The sequence below is a fragment of the Hibiscus syriacus genome, unplaced genomic scaffold (assembly GCF_006381635.1).
Source record: "Hibiscus syriacus cultivar Baekdansim isolate YM2019G1 unplaced genomic scaffold, ASM638163v2 tig00110858_pilon, whole genome shotgun sequence".
In the NCBI taxonomy this organism is placed as follows: domain Eukaryota; kingdom Viridiplantae; phylum Streptophyta; class Magnoliopsida; order Malvales; family Malvaceae; genus Hibiscus; species Hibiscus syriacus.
This window is the reverse complement of record NW_024062890.1, coordinates 612,840-632,984: the sequence shown is the minus strand read 5'-3', so window position 1 is coordinate 632,984 and position 20,145 is coordinate 612,840. Positions and strand designations below refer to the sequence as shown.

The window sequence follows — 20,145 nt, the reverse complement described above, 5'->3', positions numbered from 1 at the left end:
GCCGTACGTAAACGGTTCGTTCTTCTTACGCGTGCGGCGTGCCAGATAAAATTACGTAGAGTAAATTTTTGGATTGGTCACTTTGTTTTCATATTTGTACACTTTTATCCATTAAATTTTAAAAACTTAAGTTTTGATCACTTATATTATTGATTTATTAAATTTTGATCAGTTATGTTATTTCTTGTTATATTTTGATCACTAAGCAATTAACGAGCTCTCGTTATTTGGTAGACAACACGACACGTTAGTTAAAAGGGGTTAATTTTTATTTTTTCCCTAAACTTTAGATTGAATACTAATTAAACCTTAAACTTTAGATAAAATATTAATTTGATCCCTAAAATTTAGATAAAATATCAAGTTACAATCTATTATATTATAATTGTATAATCCATTTTTATTAGACTTGAGTTAGTTAGGAAGAAACTCACTTAAAATAGAGATTAAAATGGAAATATGTGGTGGTGGGTGAAGAAGTTATTCGCATAAAACTCTACTCCTCCCTTTCCTCATCGATGAACAGTAAGAAACTTAAAGGGTAGATTTCTTTCGATGCAAATTTTTTCTGTAAACAATAAATTTATCTTTATAAATAGATACTAAGAATTAGAGTTTAATAGTAAGTTAAACCCTAGATCATGTCTAGACACAAATTTTCTTAGTACTCTTTTTTTGACATAGTAAATTTTCTCCTTTTTTTACTTGTGATTTTTCTCCGAATGAGTTTTTCAAATAAAATCTTGATTTTTTTTATTTTACGATCGTTTTACATTGGTTATTATTTTGCTTACAGTATAATATATTGTTAATTATGGGATGCATAGTGGTGTAAATTTGGTTCCAAATCAAGCTCATCCAAAAGATATGTAGGCCCTATGCCACTTTTTAAAATAATACCCATAAAATATTTTAAAATAAGAATTAGTTTGTCAAATTTAAAATTATGAAAGATTTACGATGTCTTTTTACCAAAAGTTATCATGAAAAATAATTATAGATACTGTCAAAATCTTTATTTGCAACTTTCACTGCCAATTTCCCATGAATCAAATGGAAAGTTTGTTTTTTCTTCGAAAAAATACGTCATTAGAACACAAAAATTATTAATAGACAGGTTTAAATGACATTTATGTGTGGAATCTCTAAATTTTAGGGTTATGTGATGTTTCATATGTCATATTTGTACATGGACGGGCCTGTTTCAAATGTACGACAATAGGGCTATGGTTTAAAGGATGGTACGTTGGGCCTGTATTCTGATATTGTCATATTGAAATGGAGGTATGAGGAGAAGAAAACTTTACAATAACATTCTACTCTTGTTGTTGGCCTATCTTGAATAATTAGCCAAGTTTTAAAGGAATGCCTCATAATTATAAAGCTTTCCTGACTATTTATGCCATCATACTCTGCACTGCTTAGGCCTCAGAATATCCCAAACATTTTAGGCTAACCAACACCGGAGCCAAACTTCTAAAGCAACTTCCTCTATGTCCAACTATGGCAGTGTTTTGGTTGAGCTCGAAAAAAACACTATTTCCTATAAGAACATGAGATTTAGTCTAAACAATTCATAGTGGCCCTACTTTCATCACTATTGCCAATAGAATTTGCAACATACAAGCTATGTGAAATTGGTCAGTTATATTTTGTGCTTTTAAGTGACTATTCACGGTTACCAATATGATCCTATTTTCATTTTGAATACTCCAATTAGAGGATCTTTATTATTTTAATCTATCTTTTCCATTTATTTTCTTAAATATTATTCATAATAAATAAAGTAACTTATTCGGAATTTTAATTCAAATAATATTAACATACTTTCCTTGGAATTGAAAAGCTGTGTGTACAAAGTCATTTTCACCACACTTGTTTCCGTTTTTGTACAGTAAGAGGAATCCAATGTTAAGATTTATTAAGCATGATTTCAACCTTTAATTACGGTTATTATTTCAGATCTCTGTTTTAAACCAAACAAAGTCCTCATTTCCACATTCGCCTCTCTTTCCCGAGAAATCTCTCTACTTTCTCTGTCTCCCAATAATTTTTTTATTTTTATCTTAAAATTCCTTTTTTGTTTTATGTAACGCTTATGCGATGGAGAGCAGTCACCGGCGACCAACGCTTTTTGAGCAAATGACAGCCGTCGACAACGGCCGGACCACTCTGGCCGCCGCTTTGACTCTCGATGCCATTTTGGGAAACGCTAATAAGCGGCCCCAAACTCCGCCGTCTAACAACCGTACGCTTCTGGAGATTATACTAGACGATGCGTCCAACAAGGACAGGAAGAGTTGGAAAGCGTTTAGAGACAAGATCCGGCTCAAGCGGCCGACCTCTGCTTGGGCTTCCTCGGTTTTTGTCCCGGTTTCTGATGATAATGTCCATAGTGATAGATCTCAGTTATCGAGAAGCGGTTTGTTTCGTTCTGACCCGGATGGTTCCACTCAGGCTGATGATGGAGGAGAACGTGCCCCGGTTTCTGATCCGCCGGTTATGAACTCTCTGTTGCAATTGGCGCGGAGGGATTTGGTTCGGGCTTGGCACAATCCGGTGCAGCTGTCTCACGATGATTCGGCTGATGTTAGCATGCCTAGTGACGCTCCGCCGTCGAGAAGCTTCCGGCCACAAACAAACTGCGATGATCCGGATCCTTTGCCTTCCTCGAACACTGCCGTAAACTTCGTTGACAGCAGCGATGACGATGACTCTCCTCTGGTTCGTCATGGTACTCGCCGACTGGCTGCGATATTGGCGGAGGAAAGGGCATTGTCTTCGAGAGAAGCAGCAGAAGCGACCGCTGCGGCAGCGGGAAATGTTCCGCCAGCAGCGGCGGCAGAACAACCTGTAGAGGCAGTGAATAATGTTCCGCCAGTGGCGGAGGAGCCGGTGAGGATGTCACTAATTGAATTATTGGAAGAAACAACCCAACAAATGGGGCTGATGGGAACGAGTTACCTCATAAGCGACGGTTACAAGTACGAGGAAGTGGGGGCGGCGGAGGAAGAACAAGCAGTCGAAGAAACCATGGGGCGGATGGAACACGGTTGTTTCGTTTGCATGGTTAGGCAAAAAGGCGCGGCGTTTATTCCATGCGGTCATACATTTTGTCGCGTCTGTTCAAGGGAACTCTGGATTCAGCGAGGCCACTGCCCACTTTGCAATGCCTCCATTGCAGAAATTCTTGATATCTTTTAATCTTTTTCTTCTTCATTTCAATTTTATCAATCCATTTTTTTCAATTTCAGTAAGGGTAATTTCATCGTGGAGAAGGAATTGTGTAAACAATTAAAGTTTGTTAATTCTGGGAATGCAATGAATGTTTATAATTGTTAGGTTGTTGACAAGTTCATTACCATGATTCTTACCCTGAAAAGAAGTTGAAGAGGCAATTATGCTAAAAAAGACAGATGGAAATAGCTGGAAAGGGAATTGGACGATGGTAGTAAAATCATGTTCTTGTCTGTTTGTTCCATTAAAGAGGAAAGGAGCAGTGGCCCTGAAAATGGGATGTTTTATTTATTTATTTATTTATTTATTTTTGACGAAAGAAACAAACCGATCGGCTTACGACGGTTAAAAAATGACGTGATCGGTTAAACAAGTGAGCGGTTAAAATTTTGACCGGTAATGTTATATCATTTAACCGGAAATATTATTAAGTACAATAACATATTAGGTAGCGCTTATATAATGTAATAGATATCGCTTATATAATGTAATAGTCATTTAACCGGAAATATTATCAAGTACAATAACATATTAGGTAACTCTTATATAATATAATAGGTAGCGCTTATATTGACCTATTTTCGAAGTAAATATGTATATTTATACCGGTAACATTGCACATTTACCTATTACATTATTATTATCGGTTACGATGTTTTTTAGATCGATACAATTTTAAATGTATCGACACTTTATGCTTGCACCTGGTTAGACATTCATATTTCATTCTGGAAAAAAGTATCGACACAAATTAACAACGTGTCGATACATTATTTAGACCTATTCTCTCATAAAACCGGTATATTTATACCGGTTACATTGAAAATTTACCTATTACATTATACTTATGGGTTTCGATGTTTTCGGGATCGATACTTTTTATAAATGTATCAACACTTTATGGTTGCACCATTTTTTGTATTCATTCTGGACCAAAAGTATCGACACAAATTTATCAAGTGTCGACACTTTATGCGCGCACCTCGTTTGTGCATTAATCATGGACAATAAGTATCGACACAAATTACACAAGTGTCAATACATTATGTTGACATGTTTTCTAATTAACCGGTATATTTATACCGATTACATTGTTAATTTACCTATTACATTATAATTATTGGTTTTGATGTTTTTTGGGTCGATACTTGTATAAAATGTATCGACACATATTTAGGTAGTTATTGTACATACCTAAATATGTACTGCGAATTTAATGTTGTACCCACCATTTAACTACCACTACCAATACCACATCCTATTGAAAGCAACACGACTGAAACATGTTCAATAAACCTTTGCTTATATCTCCATCAACTTAATGAACTTGCACAACAAAATTTTTGCCATGGATCATACTGATGCAAACAATGTTAAGCCAACCGAGGAATGCCATGAAGTACATAATGTTGATAAATCTAACAGATTGGTTGGTCAGCTCTTCTGTTCACGTGATCAAGCTTGGTACTTTTACAAGGGATTCGCACGGGAACATGAGTTTAGTGCACGTAAGGGAATAGCACGGCTTGACGTGGAAGGGAATGTGAAGACACAAGAATTTTGTTATTCTAAAGAAGGGTTTCGAGCATCAAAAGTCAATATTGTTAATCGTCAACGTGCTCATACACCAGTCACAAGAACATGATGTAAGGCTAGAGTCGTAGTTACAGCAACAAATATAAATGATCAGTGGGTTATAAGTAAGTCTTATCAGGAACATAATCATGCATTGTGCACACCTGCTATGACACCATTTATGCATTCTAATAGAGCTGTAAGTAAGACTGATATTGATGAGGCAACAACATTGAAAGAGGTCGGTGTTGGCACGCCACAAGTAATGAACTATTTAATGCAGCAGGCAGGGGTTATCATAATGTTTGATTTACACATAAAGACCTCTACAATGCACTTCAAAGAGGTAAAGCAAAGGAAATCGTCGATGGGGATGTGAATGCGCTTATTGCAAACTTTGATTATAAGAAACATGATGATCCCGGGTTTTTTATGACATACTCGGTAGACGAATCAGGGGCATTGTATAATCTTATTTGGTCGGATTCTACATCGAGATCGGATTACACATGCTTCGGAGATGTAATTGCGTTCGACACAACGTACAAAGATAATTTGTATGGTCGACCAATTATGCCTATTGTCGGTGTCAATCATCACCATAACACAATTGTGTTTGCCACTGCCATAATCGCTGACGAGACGTCTCAATCTTTTGAGTGGGTGCTACAGAATTTTTTAGAAGTCATGATGAATAAATCACATATTTCAGTTGTCACCGATGGGGATAAGGCAATGCAGAGGGCTATCAAATATGTTATCCCTTATGCTAAGCACATATTATGTTTTTGGCATCTTTCTCGCAATGCACAAGCTAACATTGGTGACCCAAAATTTACAGCAGCATTCTCAAAATGCATGGCTTCCTGGTGGACAACCGAGGAATTTGATATTCAATGGCGTTCGGTTGTTTCAGAATTCAACGTCGAAAAGCATTCATGGGTGATTGAGAAGGGAAATACATGGCACTTATGGGCACAAGCATATCTAGCCGGTCATTTCTTTGCCAATATTCGCTCAACACAAAGGTGCGAGTCTATGAATGCTTCACTAGCGATTGCACTGAAACACAAGAAGACATATTTAGATGTTATTCTTGCAATTGAAGATGGAATTAGTAAAATGCATATGAACGAGTTGAAAGCGGATTACTTAAGTTCTCATACGAAGCCCTTCCAGATCACAAAACTGTTCGACCTTGAAAGCCATGCTGCTGCGATTTTTACCCGCAAATCTTTTCGTGTGTTCCAAGATGAACTTCTATAGGAGACATTATACCGGATTGAGGCAGAGATTCAGTACTTATCAGATGAATGTCAACATTATATTTTTTCAAAGTACAAAGAAAAAATAAGGAATTTGAAATTAGTTTTGATTATCATACGAAAACCCTAATTTGCTCCTGCAAAAAATTTGAGTCCGTTGGACTTCCGTGTCGCCATCAACTTCACATTTTGTAGTACTTGGATTACACATATTTGCATGGGACTTTGATTCAAAGTAGGTGGACTAATGATGCGAAGGCTTCTGCACCAAGTTATGTTGACTTGAATGTGTCTCCAGAAGTGATTCAAATGGCACGGTTCGCTGCTCTACGTTCAACGTCAAGTAGGTTATGCTACATTGCATCAAAGACAGACGAGTCTTTCAAAACCGCAAGAGATGAGATAAAAAGACTATTAGAAGAATTAGAAAACTCGTTTGGTTTGAATAATTCAGTCAACCAGAGCATTGTAGTAAACAACGTTCATGACCCTAAACAAAAACAACACAAGCGAAAAGAAGTACCGAAGAACAAGGTCGAGAAGATAATTAGGCGATGTGGGTACGGAAACGGTGAGGGACATAACAAACTAACATGTCCTCAAGTCAAGCTCAGTTTGAGTATAATATAAATTATACAAAATTAACCCTATATTTTCAAAATTTACTCTCTTAGTCTATTTTTATTATGGATTACGAGACTGTTTGATATTTCATCTGTATCATCACATAAATGCCAAACAATCTGTAGAATATAGTCTCTCGCAATCATGGCCGGAATCAGTTTTGTAACTGAGATTATCCAGGTTAATCATGTTGACAGCATAGCCAATAAAACCTGGGGTTTTTCAACAAAGTGTTTATACATATTGTATATCTATTCTCTCATAAAACCGGATTATAAATCATTTTTTCCGCTGAATCATATTGTAATTGTCTTTCTATATAAACACATAAATTGTTAAAATAATCAATGTATGAACACCTGTTTAACTGGAAAAACATATTGCATAAATGTAACTTACCGGATTATAAATCATTTTTCCCGCTGAATCATCGACCAAAAGTGTATTTAGCTCGTTAAAATCAGGACACGCGTTCCAAACATCATTGAGATCTTTACAGTAGGTAACATTATCGTATGTTTTGCATTTTGCTTGACCATGTTCACAAATAGTCGAACATAAATATGTAGGAATCGTAGACAAAGAAAAGTCAGCAAACTGTAATGACATTCATCTTACCCAAACGAATAGAAAATGCTCAGAAAATAAAGGTAGTTTCTCAAGTACACGGTCGACGTTATGCCTGAGATTGTAATCAAGTTTGAATGTTAACATTCAATTGTATATTAACGATTTTGGCTACAGTAATTCAATTGCTCAACAGTTCTAACCTCATTTTGGAAGACCAAATGACAATAACAAAATTGTCTACACAAAATTGCATAAATTCAAATAATCATGTTCTGAGGACAACATCTACAGCATTAAGAAAATGATATTAAAGTTCTACGCTTATATGTTAAAATAATGGATACAAAAGAACATAATTAAAACTTGCAGGCAGTCTTGGGATGTAGGCAAGGACACTATTGAGATCAAAAATTAAAAGTTTTCTTGAAGGCAGCGTTGCAGACACGATATACTTGTTTGGATCATCATCATCATCATCGTCATCTTCATCGTCATCTTCATATTCATTGACCGCTTGGTTGTCCATATCTATTAAAAGAAAATAAAATACATTTCAGAACGTGTAAATGTTTAGAACTATAAATAATGAATTACCTAACTCGTTTGATGTCGTTGACGTAATTCGTCACGCAACATGGAGACATCATCACGCAATGATGAAATATCAGCTCTTATTCCACTCACAAGGGAATCAATATGCTCCCAAAAATTGACCATGTATTCCATCACGATATTAATTGTGACATCCTCTCCAACTGGAGCTTCTTCCATCATTGCATCTCGAATTGGTTGCTCGTCTTCATGGCTAATGGGATCCATTTCCTCCATCTCTTGATCTAATCCGACCTCCTTGACACGCTTCCAACCGAGTTTTTCAACAAAATCATATCCCATTTTTTAATAAATATCATGTCAATCTTGCGGGTTAATCGAACAGGGGCGTCATGCGAAAAATCAACTTCTTTCTTATTCAACAGATGGGTGATGACACATCCATATAGTAGTGAAGTTGAAATTGTTGCTCCCTTTGTGACCACATATACAATTGTATTAAATATCAATTTAGAAATGTTTGGAGCTGTTTTGGATTTGGATTTATACTTTGCTATCCACCAATAATCGCTGTCTCGAAGCGTTAAATGTTTTCCCCCACTAGGCCGAATATACCATGTGAGCATTTTATGAAACACTCTCGACTCTACATCTAGGTGAATTGGGCTATTTCTAGCAACCCATTATATTGTAGTATCTAAATTATTTTCATCTGAATCCCCTTTATTCTCGACACATAGACCCTCCGCAATAGTTTCCGGAGATATATATATATCCTTCCCCATGACATGAGTATTAATTCCTATTATATTAGTCTTATTAGGCTCGTGCTGTAAGGAAGCATTGTTTTAGAAGACTCTAATTAGGTTGGGGTAATATTTTGGTTCTACACCAAGGAATTCAAGCCAAACCCAAGATGTAAATGTGGATTGAAAACTAAATGCATATTTATCATCAAACAAGAAACCCAAGTCAATGAAACGTTCGGGATGAATCTTCCTTACATTAAAACTCATCTACCATCTTTGTTTCTCTATATCGGATCTAAAGTTCAGAGTTTCGAAGGACCTGATTTCCTTAGAAGAATCGTCTGTTTGAGAATGAGGTTGTGGTTGAGAAGAACTTTGAGAAAGATCGCGCTTCTGACGCTAACGTTTTGGAGCCATTTTGGGTGTGGATGCTATTACAATGGAATACAAACACATTCAGGAAAAAAACTCCAATATACAAATCAATCAAACCCATAAAATATCGATAAATTTACCTGAATATCTGATCGTCACTGTTATGATAATGCTAGTATTCGTCGGAGAGGAAGAGCTCAGAAGCCTTTAGGTTTAGGGTTTGTTTGTCAATTTTGGAGACATAATAAATAATAAAGGGGGAAAATATGCGATATTTAAATTAGTATCGACACAACATTAAAAAAATGTCGATACATGTTGTAGACCTATTCTCTCATAAAACATGTATATTTATACTAGTTACATTGTAAATTTACCTATTACATTATACTTATGGATGCATATGTTTCTGGGATCAACACGTTTTGAAAATGTATCGACACTTTATGCATTCACCCTTTTTGACATCAATTCTGAACCAAAAGTATCGACACAAAATTAAAAAAGTGTCGATACATGTTGTAGACATATTCTCTCATAAAACCGGTATATTTATACCGGTTACATTGTAAATTTACCTATTACATTATACTTATGGATGCATATGTTTCTGGGATCGACACTTTTTGAAAATGTATCGACACTTTATGCGTTCACCCTTTTTGGCATCCATTGTGGACCAAAGTATCGACACAAAATTAAACAAGTGTCGATACATGTTGTAGACATATTCTCTCATAAAACTGGTATATTTATACCGATTACATTGTAAATTTACCTATTACATTATACTTATGGATGCATATGTTTATGGGATCGACACTTTTTGAAAATGTATCGACACTTTATGCGTTCACCCTTTTTGGCATCCATTCTGGACCAAAAGTATCGACACAAAATTAAACAAGTGTCGATACATGTTGTAGACCTATTCTCTCATAAAACCGGTATATTTATTGTAACATCCGCAATATCGGGTTAGTGACCAAATTGTAAAGTTTTAGAATTTGGTGACTAAAGTAGAAGAATGAAATAGTTCAATGATTATTGGATATATATGATGAAGGTTATTTAGTAATTATTAAAGGAAATAAAGGGCAAAAGGGTCAATTGACCAAGAAATGAATTAAAAATGGGATTGGTAAGGATAAAAACACGTGGAAAGGGAGAGAATTCTCCAAAGTTCTTTTCTCCTTTCTTCTTCTTCTTCACGTGGAAGCCAAGAGCAAAGGTAAGTTTGATTTAGTTGTTGATTTCTTGAAAGTTTTAAGTTGGATTTGAGTCTTTGGGGGTTATATAAGCTTAAGGAAAGCTTATATGTTTAAAACACCAACGAGAGAGAATTAGAAAGGAATTTCTATTAAGGGTTTATTAATGAACTTTTATTATAAAAAGGTTTTTGAAGTTCCAAGGATGAACTTGACTTGTCAAGGGTTTAATTAAGAAGTTAGAAGCAATAGAATTGATTTTGGAACATGTTGGAAATTTAGTGTAATTCTTTTATTACGTATGGAGAATAGGATTTTGATGTTAAAGAGGTGATTAATGAATATAAATGAGTTTGAATATGTGTATGTGAGTTGAGAACATGATAGGGGATGAAAGATGAAGCATTTGAGTTGATTTGAGTAGATTTTCGGGATTAAATTGAATTCTGAGCTATGTGCATCGATGCACATTCAAGGTGCACCGATGCATCAAGGGTAAATCTCTAGAAATTGTTCAGTGTGTATCGATGCACCCATTAAAATGGAAACATCGAATGGGATTTATGCACCGATGCATAGATAGTGCATCGATGCACCCGTCTAGGGATGCATCGATACATGGGGTAGTGCATCGATGCATGCCTCTATTAAAAGTTGAAAATAGCTTTCTTTTTATCCTTTGGAGTGATAGTTTAGAATATATCAATTGGATACTGATATGTATCAATGTATGATTATGTAGATATCGAACATGAACAAGTTCCGGAACGATTATCAAGTTAAGATTCGATCGAAAGAAAAGAAATCATAAAAGTGGATCAAACTTAGTGAGGCCAAGGTGAGTGCATATGCATTAGTATATGATATGTGGGGAAAAGACTCGCGATGAGTCTACTCCCAATATTTGATTACATGATTTGATATGATATTATATGTATGAATATAGTCATAGGTGTAACATGTGATATAAGATATAAGCTAAAGAATTATAGGATATTAGATAAGACATATATATGTGGTTATAAGAAACATGATATGAAAAATAGGAGAAAAGGAAATTGTAATATGTGAAAGTGAACTATATATATAGGAATATGAGAAATGATATAAGCTATATGACATGATCTATATGATTACATGCATATGCAATATGTGATACATGTGATATGATATGAAATATATGGTTACACATACATGTGGTATATGATAGAAGAGAAAGAACAAGTGATACGAAATGTTATAGATGATAATGCCCATGTTATGTGATATGAGAGCTAGGGGTATAGTTGGCATGCCAAGAGTCGAGGGTTTACCTATGTTCTACGGAACATATGGACAATTTTACCTATGTCTTTCGAGACATATGAACAGTATACCTATGTTCTAAGGAATATATGGACAGTTTACCTAGGTTCTTTGGGACCTATGGACAGTTCTCGAGGTTCTTTATGACCTCTGGATAGTTACTGGGGTCTTTGTGACCTCTGGATAAGTCCTTCGGGACATTTATATGAGTTGTGATGACAACATAATGGTGCACAACCTCAATAGACTCACATATCTACAGTTCTCACAGGTGCACATGGGCTAATAAGAGATAACATTGAATGTAATGTATGTGATGTATATATGTGTTCTGTGATATGAATTATATGATATGATATATGTATGTTAGTGATTATTGTATATTCTATAAGATATATGATATGAGCTTAATTGATCATATAAACAAAAGAATAGAAATATGAAAGGTGATAATATGATAATGATAGGAAAGAAGATAATTATATGTATGTGTGGATTATATATATATATATAGATAGATGAATATATGAAAGGTGCATAATATGAATTATTATATGTATATGTGGGTGTGATGATTGTATGTGATATGTTAGTAGAAATTGTTCAAGCATGATTACGAGTTAGAGTTTTATTATATGTTTTATGCCTCACTAAGTCAACGACTTAGCGTGTGATTGTTTCACACGTAGGTTACAGAAGTGAGAAGAGTAAAGAGCTAAGAGGAGCAAGACAGGTTAGCCTTTTCCTTACAAAGTTTCAGATCAGAAAATAGATGATTTAAATGTGTATGGTTAATCTGAATATAGTTGGCATGTACTAATTGAGTGAGTTGTATAGGCTCTGATCGATTTTTGCTTATTTTTGGTCAATTTATGTAAATAAACAACTTTTATTTTAATGAAAGTTTTGAATTTTCTTTGAATTTTGTTAAGAGTCAAAGGTTGAAAAGTCAATGTGACACCTCAGACTCGTATTCGGGTCGGATATGGGTTGAGGGTGTTATATTTAATGGTATCAGAGCTAAGATTTAGCCGATTCTAGGCTTAAACCGAAGTCAAATGAGGTTTAAAATGTTTACATGCCAACTAAAAGTGAAAATTTCTGATCTGATAGTGTAAGTAGTATGTTGTCCTGCTAATAGAATAAGATTTGTAGGATATAGTAGAAATTTATTATAGAAATTATCGAAGTGAATCGATAGTTGACAAAACTGATGGTGATAGCAATTCACCTGCCCTGGCTAGGCAGGATGAAGAGCAAAAACCTCAGAAAGTGTCTTATAAGATTAAAGGTTGATTTCAGAAAGTTGAAATCATATCTGAATAATGATAGAAATTTTTTCACAGTTTTGAATCGAAAAAGCGATATGGAGTAGTTTTATTATTTCATGGATAATATAGAATATGGTGAACAAGTATCACCATAAGAGCGTTAAAAGATCAAATGATGCAGTGAGAATTGGTAAAAGAGTTCAAGGATGAGTGTATCAGTGACAAGTGTATAAAATGTTTAAAGTTAGAGCTTATGAGTTCGAAACGAAGGGACAACATTGTGTATAAGCAAGAGTGTTTACATGATAAGGGTTTGTAGTTAAGACGAAAAGGGTTAGCGTTGGCTAACCAGAGTACGTGATAAAAATGTACTGGAATTATAAGATATTATCAGGATATGATAACCAAATATGAAATGGATTTGGATACATTTATATATTTGGAACATGATAATGTGGTATAGTAAAGGAAATAAGGATTTGTATATTTGAGTAAAGTTGAGGATTGATAAGAAGAATTTGAGAATGTGTATATTGATGATCAGATTATAAGACAAAGGAAGTCAGAATGTTGAGTTTGAGCAAAATAAATTTCAGGATGTATGAGAATAGAGGTGAAATTGATAAGTTGAGTAAGCGAATTTTGAGATAATTTCGATTGGAAATGATGTATATGATTGGTAGAATATGGCTTGTGCCCTAGATTAAACAGAAGTTATTATCTAGCTGTCAGAGTAAAGGTGCTAGAGTTATAAGATTGGAGGAAAGATAAATTTGAGTTAATCAAATATGATATGAATCTGGATGTGGTTATGTATTTTGATCATATAGATATTATGATGACAAGAAAGATTAATTAAATGAAGCAACATGAGAACTTTAGAAGATATGTTTCTATAAAGATGTCCAGTGAAAATTCGAGGACGAATTTTCTTAAGAATGAGGGGAGATTTGTAACATCCGCAATATCGGGTTAGTGACCAAATTGTAAAGTTTCAGAATTTGGTGACTAAAGTAGAAGAATGAAATAGTTCAATGATTATTGGATATATATGATGAAGGTTATTTAGTAATTATTAAAGGAAATAAAGGGCAAAAGGGTCAATTGACCAAGAAATGAATTAAAAATGGGATTGGTAAGGATAAAAACACGTGGAAAGAGAGAGAATTCTACAGAGTTCTCTTCTCCTTTCTTCTTCTTCTTCATGTGGAAGCCAAGAGCAAAGGTAAGTTTGATTTAGCTGTTGATTTCTTGAAAGTTTTAAGTTGAATTTGAGTATTTGGGGGTTATATAAGCTTAAGGAAAGCTTATATAAGTTTAAAACACCAAAGAGAGAGAATTAGAAAGGAATTTCTATTAAGGGTTTATTAATGAACTTTTATTATAAAAAGGTTTTTGAAGTTCCAAGGATGAACTTGACTTGTCAAGGGTTTAATTAAGAAGTTAGAAGCAATAGAATTGATTTTGGAACATGTTGGAAATTTAGTGTAATTCTTTAATTACGTATGGAGAATATGATTTTGATGTTAAAGAGGTGATTAATGAATAGAAATGAGTTTAAATATGTGTATGTGAGTTGAGAACATGATAGGGGATGAAAGATGAAGTATTTGAGTTGATTTGAGTAGATTTTCGGGATTAAATTGAATTCTGAGCTATGTGCATCGATGCACATTCAAGGTGCACCGATGCATCAAGGGTAAATCTCTAGAAATTGTTCAATGTGTATCGATGCACCCATTAAAATGAAAACATCGAATGGGATTTATGCACCGATGCATAGATAGTGCATCGATGCACCCATCTAGGGATGCATCGATACATGGGGTAGTGCATCGATGCATGCCTCTATTAAAAGTTGAAAATAGCTTTCTTTTTATCCTTTGGAGTGATAGTTTAGAATATATCAATTGGATACTGATATGTATCAATGTATGATTATGTAGATATCGAACATGAACAAGTTCCGGAACGATTATCAAGTTAAGATTCGATCGAAAGAAAAGAAATCATAAAAGTGGATCGAACTTAGTGAGGCCAAGGTGAGTGCATATGCATTAGTATATGATGTGTGGGGAAAAGACTCGCGATGAGTCTACTCCCAATATTTGATTACATGATTTTATGAATGTTAATATGGGTGATATGATTATTATTTATGCATGAATATAGTCATAGGTGTAACATGTGATATAAGATATAAGCTAAAGAATTATAGGATATGAGATAAGATATACATATGTGGTTATAAGAAACATGATATGAAAAATAGGAGAAAAGGAAATTGTAATATGTGAAAGTGAACTATATATATATGAATATGAGAAATGATATAAGCTATATGACATGATCTATATGATTACATGAATATGCAATATGTGATACATGTGATATGATATGAAATATATGGTTACAAATACATGTGGTATGTGATAGAAGAGAAAGAACAAGTGATACGAAATGTTATAGATGATAATGCCCATGTTATGTGATATGAGAGCTAGGGGTATAGTTGGCATGCCAAGAGTCGAGGGTTTACCTATGTTCTACGGAACATATGGATAGTTTTACCTATGTCTTTCGAGACATATGAACAATATACCTATGTTCTAAGGAACATATGGATAGTTTACCTAGGTTCTTTGGGACCTATGGACAGTTGCCGAGGTTCTTTATGACCTCTGGATAGTTACCGGGGTCTTTGTGACCTCTGGATAGGTCCTTCGGGACATTTATATGAGCTGTGGTGACAACATAGTGGTGCACAACCTCAATAGACTCACATATCTACAGTTCTCACAGGTGCACATGGGCTAATAAGAGATAACATTGAATGTAATGTATGTGATGTATATATGTGTTCTGTGATATGAATTATATGATATGATATATGTGTGTTAGTGATTATTGTATATGCTATAAGATATATGATATGAGTTTAATTGATCATATAAACAAAAGAATAGAAATATGAAAGGTGATAATATTATAATGATAGGAAAGAAGATAATTATATGTATGCGTGGATATATATATATATATATATATATATATATATATATATATAGATGAATATACGAAAGGTGCATAATATGAATTATTATATGTATATGTGGGTGTGATGATTGTATGTGATATGTTAGTAGAAATTGTTCAAGCATGATTACGAGTTAGAGTTTTATTATATGTTTTATGCCTCACTAAGTCAACGACTTAGCGTGTGATTGTTTCACACGTAGGTTACAGAAGTGAGAAGAGTAAAGAGCTAAGAGGAGCAAGACAGGTTAGCCTTTTCCTTACAAAGTTTCAGATCAGAAAATAGATGATTTAAATGTGTATGGTTAATCTGAATATAGTTGGCATGTACTAATTGAGTGAGTTGTATAGGCTCTGATCGATTTTTGGTTATTTTTGGTCAATTTATGTAAATAAACAACTTTTATTTTAATGAAAGTTTTGAATTTTCTTTGAATTTTGTTAAGAGTCAAAGGTTGAAAAGTCAATGTGACACCTCAGACTCGTATTCGGGTTGGATATGGGTTGAGGGTGTTACATTTATACCGATTACATTGTAAATTTACCTATTACATTATACTTATGGATGCATATGTTTCTGGGATCGATAAATTTACCTATTACATTACACATATGCTGACTTATTTTTTGGAAACTTAATGTTTGGGAATCATGCTGGACAAAATGTTGGAAACAAATCAGTGTTTATTAATTTTTCAGTAAAAAGTCTATTTTTACCAACTACATTGTCAATTTACCTTTTACAACAATATCCATATATCGTACGTATGAACATGACTCTTAATGTGTATAAGAAAATGTACAACATCCTACTACTAACTTTTCTCATCTCATACATAATTACATTCACATACAAAATTATAAATCTTATAAAAAATTAACCCTACATTTACATCATTGCATCCTTTTGTTATTGTAGTGTCTCATGACAGTTTTTGTTATCTCATATCTTCGTTGATTTTGATTGTGGCTTACGAGATCATTTAATATTCGCGATCGATCCCACTCTCCAACAACCTATATTCAAATTGTCAGAACGTTAAGTATTGTAAACCACAACATTCAATCTACGACTTTTAATAATTTTACCACAAACGAATTTTTAATTCCACTTACAAAATCACCAGTTGCCCCTGTAGAACCGATCGATTCCATCCTCATCATCACATACATGCCGCAATCATATCTGTTACAAAATTTGAAAACCACACATGTCAATTATGAATCCTACATAAATTAAGCTTTCTACTCATGATAACATCTCATACCCATTCAATTGCTTATTCTTCTTATGCTCCACAAATTTGAAATTTTTCAAGGGGAACTTTCCTAGAGATCCATAGTATTCAACCCAAATGCGTTTCTTATTATAAAAATCTAATATTTTAATCTAAATTAAAAAAGAAGAAGTTATGATCCGAAAAGAGTATGCATTATAATTTACATAATGTCCTTTCATACATACATACATACCAATCTCTTAGCATCTTTTACTCTTTGTTTAACTGCTTCAGATGTAAACATACTATCATATATTGTTGTAACACGATTTACCATATCCAACACCAACATATACCAATGTGAATTATGGTAGTTTATTGTGATCATGATCTGCAACAAATTTCACACCCAATTTGACAAAATTCAACATTCTATATCCGAAAATATAATTTGCAATTGGTATGGTGTCTTACCTTCTCACAGTCGGTGAATTTCACATAGTTATCCAATATGGGACCCCAAAAGGTATCAATACTCTCAACACTTTCTTTGTTGTTGGCATCCAACGCCTGTTGTTGTAATTACACAACAAACATTATTAATTTACCCTTTATAACATTACTTTTCAACATTTATTAATTTAACTCACCGCTAAGAGGTATGGAAGGTAGCCAATCCTCTGGAGTGACTTTTGAGAATCGTAGCATACTGTCCAGGCGAGCAAATCAATAACCTAACAAAATTAATTACACAATCAGAACATATTCAATAAGTTTTAACATTTTCTACTTTATACTTACCACACCGCCAACCCATTCCGTAGGCTTCAACGTTGCAACGTCGTATACACTAGCGAATTGATTTCCCATTGAGATTACAGAATATTTGTATGAATCATTAGGATTAATATGTTGTCATGAAATATTTAAATATCACTCACAAAGCAATATATTCCACTTACCCCGATTCTAATCCACTATTCCATAAATAATCACAAATTGCAGCTTCGATGTCATCAATTCCGCTTGGAATATCCGCTTTTTCAACCTACAATTTTGTATACAAATTTTTGTCACAACAACATGATAAAGATCAAATTAAGTTTTCTTTTATTCAACTTACCTTCTGCTTCTTCTTCTGGGGTGCAGGACATTCCGAATCAAAATCTGTTGCTATAACACTCTCCAGTGTATAAATGACATCGACTTTCTTTCTCCTTATTTCTTCAAACTTTTCTTCTTCATCCTCCCTCTTTTCTTCTTCATATTTTTTCAGTTCATCGTATTTTTGCTCTACATAACTCTTCATCTCTTTTATTTCACCCTTCAATTGATCTCCTTCATCCCAGTATTGATCAACCACCCCCTTCACCCCCGTAAGTTCACTCCTCAATTCCACAACCTCCTTCACCACTCCATCAAATTTTTCACGCGTTACCATCTTAAGATCACCCCTTAACACCTCAACTTCTTTCACCACTTCACCCCTCAACACCTCTACTTCTTTCACCACTCCATCTATTTTTCTTTCCACTTCCCCCTTATGCCTCTCAAGTGTATCTTCGACTCTCTCAAGTTTCTTTTCGACTCTTGATTGTCTTTGCATGATATCAAATTGGATTTTTTTATATCAGCCAATTCAGACATCAAAATGTCGAAGTTACTCTGTTTTCCCTCACCGCCATCCCCCTCACCGTTATCCCCCAATACAACCATCTATTCTTTCTTCTCCTCTGCCTCCTCTACATCCTTGCCAATAACCTTCAAAATTAAATTACAATATTAAGACATTGATTATATTCTTAATATTATTTAATTACATTTATTACCCTTTCGTGCTTCCTCGATCTATCCAACTTCAACTTCGCCATCACTCTAACCATCTCCTCATTCCCCCATGCACAGATGCGTGCCACTCCAGTTCTTTCATAAGCATGCACTGCCTCACAGCCCGACAAAAAATCGAACAGTGCAACATGTATTTATAATAAAATTTATAATTTTATATAATAACTATACTATCATTTTATATAAAAACACAAAAAAAGTTCTTCAAGTCATTTACCTCTAAGATTGCTATGCACCCTTTGAGGTATCTCTGGTTGCCCCTTTTAAAGGCGATTATTGATTCAATCAATCTCGAATGGACATATTCAGTCTAATTAAATTCACCCTTCAAGCCTTCATCGCAAATGAGCTTCATATAGTCATTGTTCGTTAACGTATCACCCGTTGGACAAAGAAAGATACCGATAAGGTACAATAGAACTCTGGCCTTCAGCTCATCCCCCCCGTAAGATCCACTTTGTATTTCCTCTTCAAGTTCAGCATATGTCACCTTCTGCTTCAAACCATATTTAGAGGCAAGTGATTTCCAGTTCTTACTCTTACAGACTTCTACAACACTTTTGCCTTCATTTTCTACCCCCAATACGGCTGCAGCACATTGGATCCCGAGAGGAAATGAAAAATCACCATACTTAGCAATACATTGTTTGACATCAAATTGTGCCATCAAGGATCGACACAATTCCCTCTGAATAGGTCGATCCCTTACTCTTACCAACGATCCAAACCCTATTTCTCCCAGCACATTCAACTGACCCTTCTCCTTAAGGTGTTTAACTAATGAATTCACCCTTTTAATGTTACACCTTGTCGACACCTCCTATATTTTTTAACAATATATAATGTTATAGTTCTTATATATTTTGCATCAACATATTTACAAGTTTAATGAATACCTTATTTTCATGTGCTTTCCTCCGTTCTTTGTATTTTTTACTATCATTCCTTGACTGTGTGATGTAAGGTTCCTTTTCAGCATCACTCATCGAATTCCATTTGGACATCACATCTTTTGTTACCTAATATTAAGCATAAATGTTTCTTAATCAATACATTAACACTAAATAATGCTCAATGTCAATTTCATTTTACATATCGAACCATTCTGTGTGCTATCTTCCTTCATCCTTTTGCATTCGGCCATACTGTCAACATTTAAAATTTGTCATCAATTTAATGTTCTTAAATACTTTAATCCTATTACCATTTCAACAATAATAACAAAAAGATATTGATACGTACTAGAAGTACATATATCCATCCTTTGGTTGCTTTCGAGTCTCGGCCTCAATTTCAAAGTCATCTGCGCC

The 20,145-nt window shown here is 34.3% G+C and overlaps 1 protein-coding gene across 1 annotated transcript; it reads left to right on the top strand.

Annotated features, from left to right (window-relative positions):
* The first annotated feature begins 2,103 nt into the window (after positions 1-2,103).
* On the top strand, positions 2,104-3,204 carry LOC120143589. The gene has a single exon (XM_039157892.1). It carries the CDS (start codon positions 2,104-2,106, stop codon positions 3,202-3,204), a length of 1,101 nt encoding a protein of 366 aa, XP_039013823.1.
* The last annotated feature ends 16,941 nt before the right edge of the window (positions 3,205-20,145 follow it).